This window comes from Xiphophorus maculatus, chromosome 22, assembly GCF_002775205.1.
Source record: "Xiphophorus maculatus strain JP 163 A chromosome 22, X_maculatus-5.0-male, whole genome shotgun sequence".
Classification (NCBI taxonomy): Eukaryota; Metazoa; Chordata; class Actinopteri; order Cyprinodontiformes; family Poeciliidae; genus Xiphophorus; species Xiphophorus maculatus.
The window spans coordinates 2,592,077-2,608,129 of NC_036464.1; the positions used below are offsets into that span (position 1 = coordinate 2,592,077).

The following is a 16,053-nucleotide window of genomic DNA, read 5'->3' on the forward strand; positions in this document are numbered from 1 at the left end:
CGGTTTTCAAATGCAGTTGATTCCTGGTGTTTGTGGCGTCTGGGCTTTAGAAGAGCAGCAGGTCACCACAACTCAGAGAACAGAAGCTACGACCAGATGTCATGAGCCACACAGAGGTTTTCAAATATTTACCTTTTGTGCCTCTGGTAAGGCTCAGAGGGGAAAGTTCACTGTGTTAGGAATTATTCAGCAAATGTGTTTCCATCTTTAGTGCATGAACTGTTTTTCTAAAAAGCTGAAACCACCTGGACCAGCTGGAAACGAGGAAATTATTCCACATTTTGCTGTTTCCATCAACCTTTTCTGATGCGATACTTGAAAATGCACATTTTAACAAAAGTTGATGATGATCACATCAGATAAAATAAAACAATATCCTCCCAGATCACCTGGAGGTCTAATACCTGACCACAGCTCACAGCCTGCTGCAGCAGTGGCCGGCTTTCAGAGTTTACAGCTTTACCAGGCAGCTGTGCATAAAGACTGCAGCTTCATGCTGAAGCAACAGGCTCGTCCATAAAACAGCAATAAGCCTGCAAAGACAAGCTCATCTTTAAGCTGAAGCTGGTCTATCCATCAAAGATGTGAGTTTAATGACTGAGGCTGGAAACTCCAGGAGGAACACACTGCAACCTCAGCGGCTGATGAGGGGCAATAAAGTTGCTCCGGACGTCTCCAGGTTTAAATCCAGAGGCAGGAGGGAAGCAATGAGCTCAGTGACATGTAGAAAGTGGAACATCATCGTTTATGTCCAGATTTACTCCGTCCTGCTTCTTCGGGTGCAGAATCATGACTCTTGTCTCACATCGGTGACGTAAGAGTCGGATAAAATACGACATGGCTGTTCAGGCTGCAGACGCTTTGGAAACAATCGATTCAGTTCCTCATATGGAAGAGGACAGATCAGATCGGTTTAGGTGGAAAGTAAAATCAAAATGGGCCGATCAGTCTGCTGAGGAAAAGTGGCATTTGGGTCAAAAATGGACAAAAAAGACAAAGTGAACTTGGGTCAGATTTGCCTGCTGAGTGAAAGTTGCCAAACAAATCTGTCAGGTTTTGAGGAAAATGGGAAACTTAAAGGTGTAAACAGATAAACGGTGTTAAAGCTGCTCAGCTGAATCTAGAAGAGTTCATGTGATTCAGATGGAGGAGAAGCAGAGAAACGGTTCTGAATGCGGGAAGCTGCTGAAGACGGTTCTGTTGACCGGCGAGTTCTAACTGAATGGACCGGCCCGCGATCCGGAGATCCGACATCCTGCGGGTCGTCTGTGTCAGTCTGCACACAAAGCGACGTGAACGCCCACAGATGACTCCAGCAAAAACTCCCACAAAGTGCTCTTTGTTTGAGTGGACTGGCTGCGTGCTGCAAGGTCGGGGGTCACGCTCCGCTCCGCCTGAGGCTGATCCATACGGACACCATGTAGAAGAACCTCCAGCCTGGCTGTGACTGGAACGGACCCGTCAGCGGAGGAACAGCGCCGCCGCTGAAATCTGTGAGAAAGGATTCACTGGGAGGATGAAAGCGACACACGAGGCGTTTGGGTCGCTCCAGTTAATGATGGTCAGATTGATGATTTTAGGAAAACAGAATTAGAGCCGCCGCCTCGTATTCAGGCTGCCGGCGCCGTCACAGCAGAGCGACGGCGAGCCCAGAACCTCTGATGCCAACGTCTTCCTCACTGTGGTCAGTAGAAACGGCTCCGTTCGTCACGGTGTGATGGGCCATGCTTCCTCTGAAAGGTTCTGGTTCTGGTTCCACTGGGATGAGTCCAGACCTCACTGCGCTCCAGAGCAACACAAACCGGGTCAGCCTGATGCAGGTCAAAGTTCATTTACAAACCCACCTCTGATCTGCAGGGAGAAAAACTCCCTGCTCAGCAGGAAGATTTTTATTTTATTTTATTTTAACTGTCATCAAGACACAAATATTACCAGGCAAAAAAATCTTAAAATTATAAAATAAAAGTCGTTTTAATGAAAGGAAAAAAAACTTCACCAGTTATCAGGGTCTGATGTGAGAATAATTTGATTCTGACGTATAAAAAGATGAATTATCTCCATATTTGTGAAACTAATACCAAAATAATCATCATTCCTCATTTTAATTTTTATTATATTTCATGGAGGAAATCTCACAGAAAGTCTCACCCCTGCTCTGGTAATATTAAACTTTATTATCAGTTATTATGACTTTATTCTGCAACTTTATTTTTGCATTATGATTTTATTCTCGCTTTTATTTCTATTCTTGTACTATTACAGCTTTTTGACTTTATTTTTATATTATTATTACTTTATTCTCTAAATGGAAACAACAAAAAACGAATTTTCTTGGCCTGCCATGTTCTAGGTTTCACTGTAGATGTTGGAAAAAATCCAGATTATTTTCCAGAAGCAATAAACAATATTATTAATTTGAAGAAGAATATTATTGCTACAAAATAACAACTTTGCTACTGGATGATTAAATGCTGTATAATCTGAACAGCTTTATCACTGAGGTTAGATTATGTGTAATTAATCCCAGAGAAAAGAAAATCAAACTATTTTAATCAGTTTCAATTATAAAAGCCTTTTTTTAAAGGATCATTTCTACCTGTTGTCGACACTAAGAGTGAAAAGGAGTCAAGTAGATTGACCATATTATATCTGCCGCTCTCCTGCTTTCCTCCGTTTCTCATCTGCACTCTGTGACCTTTAACCTTTGGGTATTGCCATTAGTGTCCAGTGGGAGCATCTGCTGCCCTGAGACGCCGTCCAACTGGTTCAATGTTGCACCAGCATGAAAAATACAATTTAAAGCTCTTGGAATATATAAGCCAATAATTAATGCTCTCTGAACCGTCCTTCGCTTTATGAACGCTACGCTCACTGACGTTGCCATGACGATATCAGCGATACTCTGAGCAGGCCTACCTACTGCAGATTAAAAGCCGACTGAGCGCTAAAGGTCCGGTTAGTTGTGGTTCTTTAAACCAATCAGTTCAACAGAAAAATAAAGCTTGTAACAATAAACCAGATTTAGTACAAATGGAGCGGAATAATTCCTGGAAAGATCGTTTTTCTGCTGCAGCGGCTTAGATGGAGCTGGAGAAATCTGCTGCTGAGCCACTGGGAGACCATCAGGACGCAACGTTAAACACACACACACACACACACGCACGCACACACACACACACACACACACACACACACACACACACACACACACACACACACACACACACACACACACTGGGGCTTTATGGGACTCAAGTCAAGCTGAAAAGCAGATTTCCACCTGATTGCCACTCCTTCAAACCCTGGGGTCAGAGGTCACCTCTTAGGATCAAACGTCTTCTTATGGACAAACAGACAGCGACTGAAGCAGCTGCACAGGCCGCTGTGTTTGTTTCTTGGTGACCCGGTCCGTTCTCTGAGATTTTATCTCACTCTTTGGGTTTTATTAAAGTTTAACCTCAGCATTCTGTACCAGGCCCGGTTCTGGAGAGTCTCGGTATAAAACACTGACATCGTTTTAACTGAAACATCCACTGGGTTCTCCCAGTGTATCATCAGCCTGGCGGGCCACCAGGCTTTACTCGACCCCCACCAGGCTGAGCATTACTCATTTATTATAAGTTCATTTATCCAGCAGCAAAGACAGAAAAAGAAACGGAAACTTCAGCTAATAAAGAGGCAAATCATTGATAAAGATGAAACATCTGAAGTACAAAAATTATTTTTATTTTCTTTTTATGTTTACCTTTTTGAAGACTTTATATAATTGGTGTTTGGGTATTGTTATTGTTTTCCAGTAACACATAATTACCTGGTGATATTTTCACATTTCCTGTCAACTAAACATTTTTGAACTCAAAAGCAAAAACCTGGTGGAAACACCGAGCGCTGCTACGACCAGGCTTAGCAAGTCTTCTGGGGAAACCCTGAACATGTGTGTTACCACAATGCCAAGAAGGAAAGACATCAGAAATGAGCTCACATTACCTAATTGATTCTGTCCATCAGTGAAGTAAATGAAAGAAAGTGGAATATCAGCTGTAAGAGCTTCAACCTGCAGAGTGAACTCACCCGAATGAGTAGACCTGACTGGGCTTCTTCATCGTCACCCAGGAGCTGATGAGACAGGTGATCAAACTGCAGGTGAGAGGAGGAAGAGCAGACGGAGCGAGAGGAGAGGAAGGGTGATGGCAGGGAAAGAGGAGAACAGGTGATTGATGGAGGGGTGGAAGGCCAGAGATGAGAGGAGAGCGGATGAGAAGAGTCAGTGAGCGACAAGTGGAGAAGAATCACAGAACCAACCCGCAGGGTCGACCAAGGGTCACCTCTGACCCAAACCCACGTTAATGACCCGGGTACTCACCTGAACAGGTCGAAGATGGTGAGATATGTGTAGGCAGTTAAAGCTGTAAAGACAAGAAAACACAGAAACAGTGAAAACCTCAGAGCTTTTAACACTGATGGTGAATCGTGGATCAAATCAGTAGCAGAAACTTTTACCTGACATTTCTATAACACCACAGCATCATCTGTAAGACTGAAGCTGCTCTTTTATGAGTTATTGATCCTCATCCCTTCACTAGAAAAAACTCCATCATGGCTCAAACCCAAACTCTGGTTTAAATGGTGTTTCCTTCTGTCACAGAACCAGGGATGGTTGTGTAGCTTCAGTGAAACCATCGTTTAAATCTGATGTTTGTGTCGCAGTGGATCTCTGATCCTGGTGGCAGTTATGGACCGCTGCTGGGCACAAACAGATGAACTCTACAAATACTTGAGACTCCCTCTGAAATAATTTATAACTGCCTTTTTAATAGTTCAAACACCAAATATACCCTAGCATGCAGAATGGAAACCATCTTAGCAATACCACAGAAGCCAACATTTGCAGTCTTCCTTATCTCTACGCTCTGCTTTCCAGACACTCAGCAGAAAGGACAATGATTGCCACTCCTGGATTTGGTTGCTTTGAAAACAACAACCAACTGTGTCAAGTATAATTGCATCTAGATAAGTTGGCTTCCCAAGCTGCATTTTCTTTCTTGTGATAAAAGAGATAAATAATAGAGATGCTGAGTGGTCTGGGGAGAAAGTTAGAGCCGAGGCTGGGATGGGCTGGATGTGTGCAGAGGAGGAACTGAAGATGCTGCGAGGCAAAGAGGGCTGAGGGATGCAGACGCCAAGGCTTGGAAGGAACCTTAGGAAATGGGATCATCTTTAAGATTTACGTCTTTCAGACCACATCGGTGCCCAGGATTTATTTGCCAGGTTAGCAGAACCAAACTATGGTTGTACTGACGGGCCACAGCTGCTCAGGCGATGAGTCTGAGCACCAATGAGTCTGGAAACTGGATCAGTTTTATCTGAGTCAGTTAGTAGAAAGCAGCCAGTGCAGCAGGAAAGCTGGTGGTTCAGTAAGTTAGTGAGTAAACCAGAAACTAATCAGTCTGTTAACCAACCAAACAACGAGACCAGCTTGGCTTAAATACAGCAAACCTGCCCGTCCATCTGTCAATCTTTCAGCCCGTCTGTCTGCCGAAACGTCCGTCTTCCGGCCTGTCAGCTTTCTGTAATCAGGCTGTGCCGTGGGGGAAGAGGAGGCAGGATTAGAGCGGCTTTGTGCTGAGAGGAACATTTTGTTTCCCCACTAAAAGAGTCCATGTTGGCCAACCTGACGCCCTGTAATCCTCCTGACAGAGAGGCCCGCGGCAAAGACCCGCAGAGACTGACAGAGGGGGGCGGAGAGCGTCAGAGCGACAGGCTGGGAGGGAGACAGATGGATGGAAACATCAAGGCAGATAGACGGCACAGAGAGAGAGAAGTGAGAAGGCAGGAGACAGGATGATGGACAGACTGACAGAGGAGAGGTGAATGAGTGAGAAAGAGTGTGAGAGTCTGGGCAACTGATGAAGAGGAGCGGCAGAGTGGAGGAAGGAGACGAGAAGAACGGAGCAAACTGATACAAAACCGATAGAAACAGCTTCAGAGCTGCAGAACCAGGCACCATCGATGAGCCTGAACCACAGCTAATTGACCTGTTACCATGGTAACAGCCGTTGAGTTGAACCCAACTTTCAAACCAACATCAAGGATTTCCTCCAGAACCAGAGTAACTGACGGAGCTCTACAGGGTTCGGTCCAGTTCATCTTATAAATCCTTAACCAGGATGGGATGAATTCCCATAAAACTCACCTAAACGCTTCAATAATCAACCAATAAGGACCACAGGCAGGTAAACGTTACAGGAAACCCAGATTATTACTGGAAATGGAAAAATGATTAAATTCTGGAGGTGTTGGCAGGATTCAGGCCATCGGCCCGAACACATTTCTTTTGTCTGAAACTTTTAAAACTTGGTTTCAACCAAAAAACATATGAAAAAATCCAAATATCGAAACAATGTAATGACATCAGAAACTCTGAGGGACAATATTCAGTTTATGATAAATCAGTTTCCATCCAATTATTATGAACATTCTGAGTAAACTTTAAGATGTCGCATAAAACAAAGGAAGAAAAATAAAATGTGAATTTGTGATTTTTACTTGCTGGGTGCGAAGTAAGTGTAGTTTTATCAGAAGCTGTGCATGGCTGTAAGAATCCAGATGCAGATGGAGAACACGTCTCAAAACGCTCCTAAAACTTTTAGATGAATCCTTTTCCCAAGACGTGTCTAAAGGCCGTCAGACTCTGGTCCAAACTGACTCGGCGAACATCAATAACCTGCTAATGAATTTTCACACGTTACATGGCTGACTTTCTGCCTTTATGCGGCTATTGTGGTCATATTCTGTGGTTTGATAATCTGAGAATTTGTCAGGAGAAAAGCAAAACATCATAACTCCTGATTCACCAGGTTTCCAGATCAGAAGATCGTTTTACGTCTTCATGTTCAGTCGTCTGCTTTCGCTGCATCCGCCTGTTATTGTGATCTGCTGCAGCTCATGTCTCCACAGGGATCAATGAGCTTTGATGTCATTGTGTTGTGTTGAATTAAAAGCTGCAGACAATAAAAGCAATAATAATACAAACGCTGACATCACAGTGACCCTGAAACAGGCCGGGTCCAATCAATGGACGGGTTACAGTTTCCCCTCGCTGTGCTCGGATAGTTTTACATACAGTCTCTCTTTCTTTCTCTCTCTCTCACACACACACACACCTACACACCCCTACACACACCCAGCCAGGCTCAGGTTCTTCATAAGACTCCAGCTTACAAACACTGACACCCAGAGGACGAGTGGAAGTGACACCAGAGCAGCAAACAGCCGGCGAGACGTTCGTCATCTACAACTCACAGATGGGCAGAAAGCTAAACTGAAGACAGAGAACGCACATTTTATGATGTCCACACACACACACACACACACACACACACACACACACACACACACACACACACACACACACACACACACAATGAAAAGAAAATATGCATCAGACGATCGATGGAGAAGTTCAGTCAAACTACTCTCTAACCATCTGCTTTTCAGTCCTCACCTCTTATATCCCCAAGTTTCCTTCATATCTGACTTCTTCTGAAAGATTAAACTGCTAAGAAGTGAGGTGAAAGAAGATTCGACAGAGAGAGGGAAGGAGAAAGTCAAAGGGAAGAAGGAGAAATGAGAGGAGAAGCAGGAGGATGAATATTTAATGCTGTCTGCACATGAGCAGCCCAAACATCCAGGGAAGAGTAAAGGAAAGTGGAGGACCGGAGCAGCGATCATGTGCAACAGTAACAGACGCATGAAGACTGAGCTGGACGTTTATTCACCACCTACAGACCCTCAGGCTTATTTTACCAAGATCTGTTGCTTTAAGCTAAAAGAATCAATAAGCTGCTTGAGCAACAAGGTTCATTCACAATCATTGGATGGGAAATGATTGTATTTATGGATGCACTGATATGAAAATCTGGGTCGATATCAATATTAATATTCTCGTTATGGTTGGTTATAAATATAATAGGGCCAGTACTAAAACGAATTAACTTGGATTAATTAATCACATACATTTTAACATTTATTTAGACTCTAATGGTATTTATTGTACAGTAAATAGAGAGGAAATGGGGCGGAGAGAGAAGGAAGACATGCAGTGTATGGGTCAGGAACCGAACCCAGGACCACTGGGTTGAAGACCACAGTTTCTGCACACGGTACCAACTGATCCAGCTAGCGCCCCCTACAGTACTCGTCAAAGATTTTAATGCAATAAGTTGATTTTCTGTTTGTTTTACATAGAAAAATCCCAGGCTTGAGTTTTTGTGCTGCGTTTCTGGAACGGCTGTAAATCTGAAGCAGGTTTATTTATGGGTGCTTGTGTTTATGGTTTCTGTACCTGAAAACCCGAAGGATTCATTTTGTTTTTAGATATTCTGTTGTGTTCACGTCTCTCCCTGGGTCGTTCTGCTGACGGCCCAGTTTGGCCCAAGCTTCAGCTGATGGACAGATGGACTCACATTTGGTTAAATAAAACTTTGGTGTACAGAGGAGCCTGCAAGGTGTCCGGATTCCTGTTCCAGAAAAGTAGGCCCAAACCATCAGCCCTCCACCACCGTGCCGGACAGCTGGTATGAGGTGAAGGTGCTAAAATGCTTCATCTGGTTTCTTCCGTCTTCCCTTCCAACCAGAGTCTGTGCTGAGTCAATCATGAGGCCTATAGAGGCAGCAACAGATGCTTCTTTAAGGTCACTGCTGCAGCAAAATGCCACATCTCCTGATTTTACAGCAGTGCTCACACTGATGGTCATTTAATCAGCTGAATCTGATCTGGTTTGGTCTAAATGTAGCTTATTTTTGCATAAACTGATCTAAACCAGGAAGCAGCAATAATAAAGTTTTTTTATATTCTGACTAGTTCAGGGTCCGTCGTCTTATCAATCCGGTCATAAATGAAGAGGGAATCAGAAACACGGAGGGGAGGAAGTGCTAACCACAGCAAACAGAGGCTTAGTGGCATCGGTTCCGGTAAACAGTAAACTGAGACCCACAGAACGGGCCGTGGTGTCGGGTCAGCTCTTGTGATGTGCAGATGTAAACTAAAAGCTTCTATCGAACGTCTCAACTGCTGCGGTGACGAGGATCCCCAAGGACGAGGAAGAGGAGGAGGACAGAGATGAAGAGACGCAAAGTGCTGATTGTTTAGAAAGAAACCTGAAACTGGACCTGAAGGACGGCTAGACAGAACCGAACCCACCTGACAGACTCCCTGATCCCTGCAAAGATACAACATGACGGGTCACAACAGCAAACAAGAGCTTTTCTCTACATGTTTAAAACTGAAGAACATGACTGATTAAACACACAACACACACACTGTAACCACAACACACACACAACACACACACACACACACACTCATCATCATGTCATCCTCAGTCGATATGAAACCGGACCGAAGCTCCAATGCCTCCATTTATGTGGTGAAACAGAGACTCTGATCTCAGGCATCTGTTGGGACACACTAACCGCCCCAACCTGCTCCACCCAATCTGCAGACCCCCTCAGCCGTGACCTATGACCCTGAAGTCCCTCTGAGGTTGTTAGGATCAATGTAACATCGTCCATTAAGACCAAAGTACTACCCAGAGTACTGGTTTGTTAAAGCAGCTCATGTTAAACAAGTGACCCTCTGTGGAGAGACTGGACTCTCCTTGGGTTTCTACTGAACCTCAGATCGTTGGTCAGACTGGTTTAACTGGTCCTTTACCTGGTCCAGAATAAATGTTAAGGTTCCCACATACTTACTTCACTCTGGAGGTACGTGTGCACTTGAGGTTGACTCAGTGCGGACGTCCACTGACACGGACATGCAAAGGTCATCTTTTACTACCATGATGCGTATTTGTACTCAGTGTCACATAAATGATCTCCTTCCATTAAAGTCATGGCTGAAACTGTGGGAAATGAAGGAATTTGTCCAGGAAATCGGTACAATCTGCAATAAAAACTCGACTAATGACGGTGAATGCAGAATCCACGTGGTTCAACGAACACGTACAGTACACTGGAGTGTATGGGAGCCTTACGGCTGTTCATCCAACTGAAAGTCCAGTAGATTCTGTTTGACTGGGGACCAAAACTGCATCATCTGCTCCACCTCCAGCTGCTGTGGTTCTCTTTCTGTCTGCACTGAGTCAAACCAACCTGTTCCCCTCCTGGCCTGTGGGGGCGCTGCACCAAGAACCACTGAAGGAAACGACACAAAAACCTCTGAAGACACTGAGTTGAGAGCAACTTCCTTCTTCACCCAATGGAAAGTAAAATGGAGTGGCGCCAGACTTTGAGGATTTCTCTAACAAAAAACCATGAATCATTTCTCCCGCTAGTGTTAGACTCGCATGTTTGTTTTGGTTCTATTTACCCAGAATGCCATGCACTGTAGTCCTCTTAATGCTTTTGGTCCACTTGGTGTTCACATATACAGCACCACTTCAACCAAACTGAAACCTAGGTTCATAGTCAGACCAAAGTTTCTTGGTCTGCATCAGGTTTGATTGCTGATCCCAAACGAACCGGAATTTCTGAGCAAACGGACTGGAGTTGGAGTGAAGCAAACTTAACAGCTGGTGGGAATGCAGCCTAAATCTGTTTGTCACCAATCAGTCAAGAAAACTGCAACAAGATATTAATCAGCAGATTTTCTGCTTCTTGAGGAGATAAAATGTGTCTCAAAGGTAAAGATTTGATGTTTATTTAGTTGTCTGTCTTATTTGGAGATGTGTTCCTCTGCACACATCATCAACATCTTCAGGAGATCCAGTCCTGCCGAGCGAGAAGCAGATGTAGTGGATGTTCAGGGAGTAAGAGAAGCTGATCGCACACACACACACCCCCACAGTGTGAGTGTGTGTTGGGTGTACCGAAGGGCCCCGTGGGAAGGAAAGCTTCACCAGCTGTGTTCTGACACACAGGAACACTCAAGGCCCGAGGACAACACACACCCACATACACACACTCATAGATCACGCATGTGCACTGAGCCGTGTCTCCATGACAAACAAACAAACTAATGGATATGCATACAAACATTGCTCCAATGCAAAACATGACTAACATGTTGGGATAAAAATTCACAGTCGTGTCCTCACCAAGAAACCACAACATGGCTTTTACTCTTACAGGAACTGTCACAAATAAGACATCATCCCTGGGTGGTACGCTCCGAGTAAAGAGGACAGGGAGGAGAAATGTAAAGCAAAGGGGGAGAGCGGAGAGGATGAGGAGGAGGTGTGTTTATCCGTCTGTGGAAGAGACACTTGACCTGGTTTCTCTGAGAAACACTCAAACCGGGAGCGTCGTTCAGAGAGAATCGTACAGCCGATCGGATGAAATATTAAAGAGACGGAGACGTGTACAACCACAGCGAAGATGGGCCGTAGAAGAACATCACCTCAGTCAGGACGCTGATCCTGTCGAAAGAAATATAACGGCCGTTGCTTTGCTCTGGTCCGTAGGAAGGAATCATGCTGCGGGCCAGCAGCAAGCGGGGGTCTCAGCCATTAAAAGTGGGCCGGTGTGGGTTTCTTGATGCTGGTCAGGCAGCGCTGTTGTTGCACTGCTGCTGAAACACAATCTGGTGATGATTCTACAGAACCTCCTGAGCGAGCGCGGCTCCTCTTGGATCAAATTGTGCAGCGGACGACCGGATCGGTTTCCAGCCTTAACAAAGTAAAGGCATCAGCTGTTTTACCCGCCAAACTAAATACACACACAGCTGAATTTAAGTCCAGCTTCACTGAACACACAATCAGAACACTTTAACGAAACCCAACTCCGTCCATTTTTGGTCCCATTACCATTACGCTCACAGTTCCTGCCTCTGCCAGAGAACGTTTTCCGTGTCACACAAACAACTCAAAAGAAAAGATGTTTTAGCAGAAAACAGGTAGCTTGTATGAAGATCGACTTGGAACAGGGAGATTTTAGTGACGCATGTGAACCGTTCGTGTTCCAGATTGGACCCAATGCACTACATCCATCTCCAAACAAATTCTAAAACTAAAAACTGAAACAAGTTAGAATTTATTAACCAGGTCAGCACAAAACTAGCCAACAAATAATAGAAAGACCTGAAAGTGCTGCAATGTTATACAAATATTCAGCAGACATGTTCACAAGTAAAGAAAAATATGATGTAGCTGATTCCAATGTGTGGTTCAGCCACCTGGGACGAGCCGTACTGTGGAGCCGACTGGGTCGTCAGCAGACCAGTGATCCCAAACACCCTAAACACCTCAAACTGGAAATGTTCAGCCATAACACTCAACCAGACAACACCAACCAGCGTTTCAGCGTAAAGAATCCAAACCAGCTCTCAGGCATGGTGGTGGCAGGCTGGTGGTTTGGTGGCTGCGGGACCAGGAGAGCTTGCAGTCATTCAGCCGACTATTAACTCTTTGTAGAATCAAATGTCTGAACAACTGGCCGACAGCTGAAGCTTGATGAAGTGGAGTCTTTTCTTTCTGCCAGATGCAGGATCTCCAGTAAATCCCGTCAACGTTCCCATTTCCAAACAGGGAAAAAAAGTTGTCATCCTAGTAGCTCCCAGATTCCAAGAAGCTGAGAATTTCTAAGCATGGTTTAGTCAGTACAGCACAATATACTGCAGGACAAACTTTATCCCAGTCATGCTTGCTGTGATGACATTGCAAAAGACTGCTTTGATGTGAGTTTTGGAGGGTTGTTATACTTCAAACCCAAGGAATAAACACCCAGCAAGCCAGTAATGTGGCAGACATGTTGAATGGACCCATTATCCTCAAAGTGCAGAACCTGGTTATGGCACTAACAATCAGGAGGAGCGATGATCATCTTGAAGGTTATGAATATTTGAATCATACCAACATCAGACCTAGTTTGGTCCAAAAGCAAACATTTCTAGGCGGTACCAGTTACTGGCTCCTTAGAACCCAGGATGGGGAATTTTTAGGGTCTGGATGAAAAACAGCTTGAAAATTTCTCGGCTCAACAGTCTTACCGCCTCCTATAGAGCATACTGGGACATTATTCCTATATGTGTGTGTGCCTGAGTGTGTGTTTATTTCCATACATGCTAAGCCTGAAGTCATAAGCTAATGGGTCCAGAATGTGGGCTTGTTTTCCAGCGCGGTATGTACATATGAGGCTTTGTGTGAGTCAGCTGCTGCAGATCACAGCATTAGTCTTGCAGCCGGAGGTCAGTGGGGGCGAGGGTACAGCGCAGAGTGGGGGATTGACTCCAACATGGCTTCTTTTATAAAGTACAAAGTATTAGATGATGTTTCAGGAGCAGAGCCAGAAACGGTCCGCTTAAACGACAAGACGTAAACAGAACCAGAGCTTAAAGAAGCACACAGCGGCAACACCTGTTCAAAGCTCAGCTAAGCTGCTAGAGGAGTGCAAAGTCATGGTTGGTTCTGTTTAATAAGATTAAACCAGAACCTGCTGTTAACCCATGAGGTCAGGAGCATCTGCTTGTCCATTCAGGTTCGATCTGCAGTGATAAGATGAACTGTGGAGCCTTATAAACCAAACCTTTACAGACACCTGCTCTGTGTCTGGACCCAAACCCGCCTGTAATCCACAGCTCCAGGTTTGGACCAAACCAAGCACAGCATAGTAGCTGTTGAGCACGGCGGAGGAGGGTGATGATTTGGGCTCGTTTTTGCAGCCATGTGATCAGGATCTCCTCTGTATCTTCTGAATAATGTATTCCTGGGTACCGATGTCTGGTCCAGATTCTGACTGATGGTGCTTCATCCTCACCTTCTCAGTGCTCAGAGGTGACCCGGTTTCTTTCTGACCACAGGTGATCGGTGGGCTTCAGACCTGGGGAGCTTCCAAACATTCAAAGATCTGATATTTAACCCAGTTGTTTCCTTTGAGTCTTGTGACGTGTTGCACATTTGATTTCTTAGATCATCACCAAACTGTTCCTGGATAGCTGGACGATGTTCCTGCTGGGTTTTGATCCAATTTTTTATCCATGACCGTCCTTGGGTGGCACTGGGGCAAAGTCTCTCGGATCAGAAGCAACCAGATTCATGGATGAGCATCTTCATAGCATTTTCTTCTTCAGGTATTCATCAGGAATCATCAGAGTGAAGAAATCTTTCTGGACGTATTCTGCTGTCCTAGCAGGAGTTCAGTCTGTAGTTTATCTTGGACAGAAGACGCTTCATTGCAGCCCCTCTACTCCGAAACCCATCAGTGTTGGAAAGATTCTGTCTTGGAAATCCTAAAAAAAATATTCTATGCAAGTCAATGGATTTCTGAAGAACCAGAAAAAAGTCTTTACCTCCAAACATTTCCGTCATGTGTGGCGGTTTGATGCCAACTGATGATGGAGCTAAGATGGTGTTCTCCATCACTCTGCCACTTTTTCAATCTGCTACTGACGGCGTTTTCCCAGCTGACGGTCCGGTAGACGAGATTTGATTGGGGACCAAAGTTGCAACATTCATTCTAATTCCAGCAGCTTTGGTTCTGTTTCTCACTGAACCGCGCCAGAGTTCACTTCTCCCCAAACGATCCGGACTTTCTGTACAAACGGACTGAAGTTGGAATAAAGCAGACTGAACATGACTGGTGTGAACGAACCCTTAGATTGACACCTGAAGCTTTCAGAACCAGCGTTTGCATCATGACTGTGTGAAGGTCAACTGCTCTGAGAGCTGGACTGTCAAGTCACGAGAAACCGTGTCAGTGTGTGAATCGCTGCTTCGCTTTATAAATCTGCTTAGAAAACCCGTGTAAACACTGTCGGTTCCACCCACCGTCACTGAGAGGAGTGGAAACTCCAATCTGTTGCTGCTGGGTTTTTCTAAGTAACGAACACAGAAGGGAAATGACATTAGGAACAGTGAGTACGGATAAGCAGCGCTCCGATTATCTCTTTCGACAGCCTCCGTGGTCCGCCGAGCCAAGCCCCCCGTCCCGTAAAGGATGCATCAAGTCTACACGGTTTGCAGAACGTCTGTTAAGCCGTTAGTCATGGGCTAATGAGGCCAAAGAGTGTGTGTTTCTATATAAGCAGGGCTGCATGCATGGCGCTCTGAGCGCATCAGAGGAGCAGTTGCTCTGGAGCATGGCATTAGACTTGCAAAGGGGAGGTCAGAGAGGACGTTAGTGTGAGTGTGAAAGAGAGAAAACCAGCGAATGTGTGTCTCTCTGTAGGGACGGACTTCTGCTTCATTTAAACTACAGGCGGAAATTCACTGGAGGCGCTGGATGTGCGCGTTCGAACGCTCCCAACAGACCTGCATGCATCGAGGAAAAAACAACAAACTGCAGCAAATTACTAGAAAAGATTTCTGAACCGACTAATAACTGCTAAATCAGACACAGAGCTAATTCTACCAGATGTGCATTTCATTTGGCTAACAGAGGAGAAGACTCGTTTAGCCCCATCTGGAAAGGCCTGCCCTCATTTCAAAGATTAACCTTAAAAGGTCACAGAAAAGAAAAACATCAAGACGAGGTGGTGAGCTGCAGGAAATATCTCATGTTTCACAAACCAACTGTAAAAAAAGCTTCTAGCTATAAACAGCAGCAAGAGAACAAAATCACTAAACTGTCAGAAATCAATTCACTGATTGATTCCTGAACCCAACAAACCAGTTCAGGAAAACTTTTCAGACCTCATCATATCTCATGTTTGAATGGAAACATTCCCAATCTGGAGAAAATTCCAGCTCAACTGTAGGAAACCTTCAGTTTCTGTGCCGGTTCCGAGTCGGACCGGTTCCGACATCATCCTCTGGTCCAGGGGTGGGCACTCCTGGTCCTCGAGGGCCGGTGTCCTGCAACTCTTAGATGTCTCCCTGGTCCAACACACCTGAATCCAACAGCTGAATCTCCTCCTAAGTGCAGTCAAGTTCTCCAGAGTCCTGTTAACGACCTCATTATTTGACTCAGGTGTGTTGAAGTAGAGATGCATCTAAAAGTTGCAGGACACCGGCCCTCGAGGACCAGGAGTGCCCACCCCTGCTCTGGTCTGTTCAGGTTTTCTATCTGTTCAGCTCAAACTAATCAAAGGTTTAAATGAGTCCAAGCATCTGAACCTCA

General features: G+C 45.0%; 1 protein-coding gene across 1 annotated transcript in view; it reads right to left on the bottom strand.

The window, feature by feature from the left end:
• The window catches only part of slc30a6 (solute carrier family 30 member 6), a 51,106-nt gene that overhangs the window by 23,457 nt on the left and 11,596 nt on the right, over nucleotides 1–16,053 (bottom strand). Inside the window, exons 5-6 of the mRNA XM_023327443.1 lie at nucleotides 4,364–4,406; nucleotides 4,072–4,137 (exon numbers count right to left, since the gene is read on the bottom strand). Of these exons, the coding sequence (XP_023183211.1) occupies nucleotides 4,072–4,137; nucleotides 4,364–4,406 (109 nt within the window). The remainder of the gene's footprint in view (nucleotides 1–4,071; nucleotides 4,138–4,363; nucleotides 4,407–16,053) is intronic.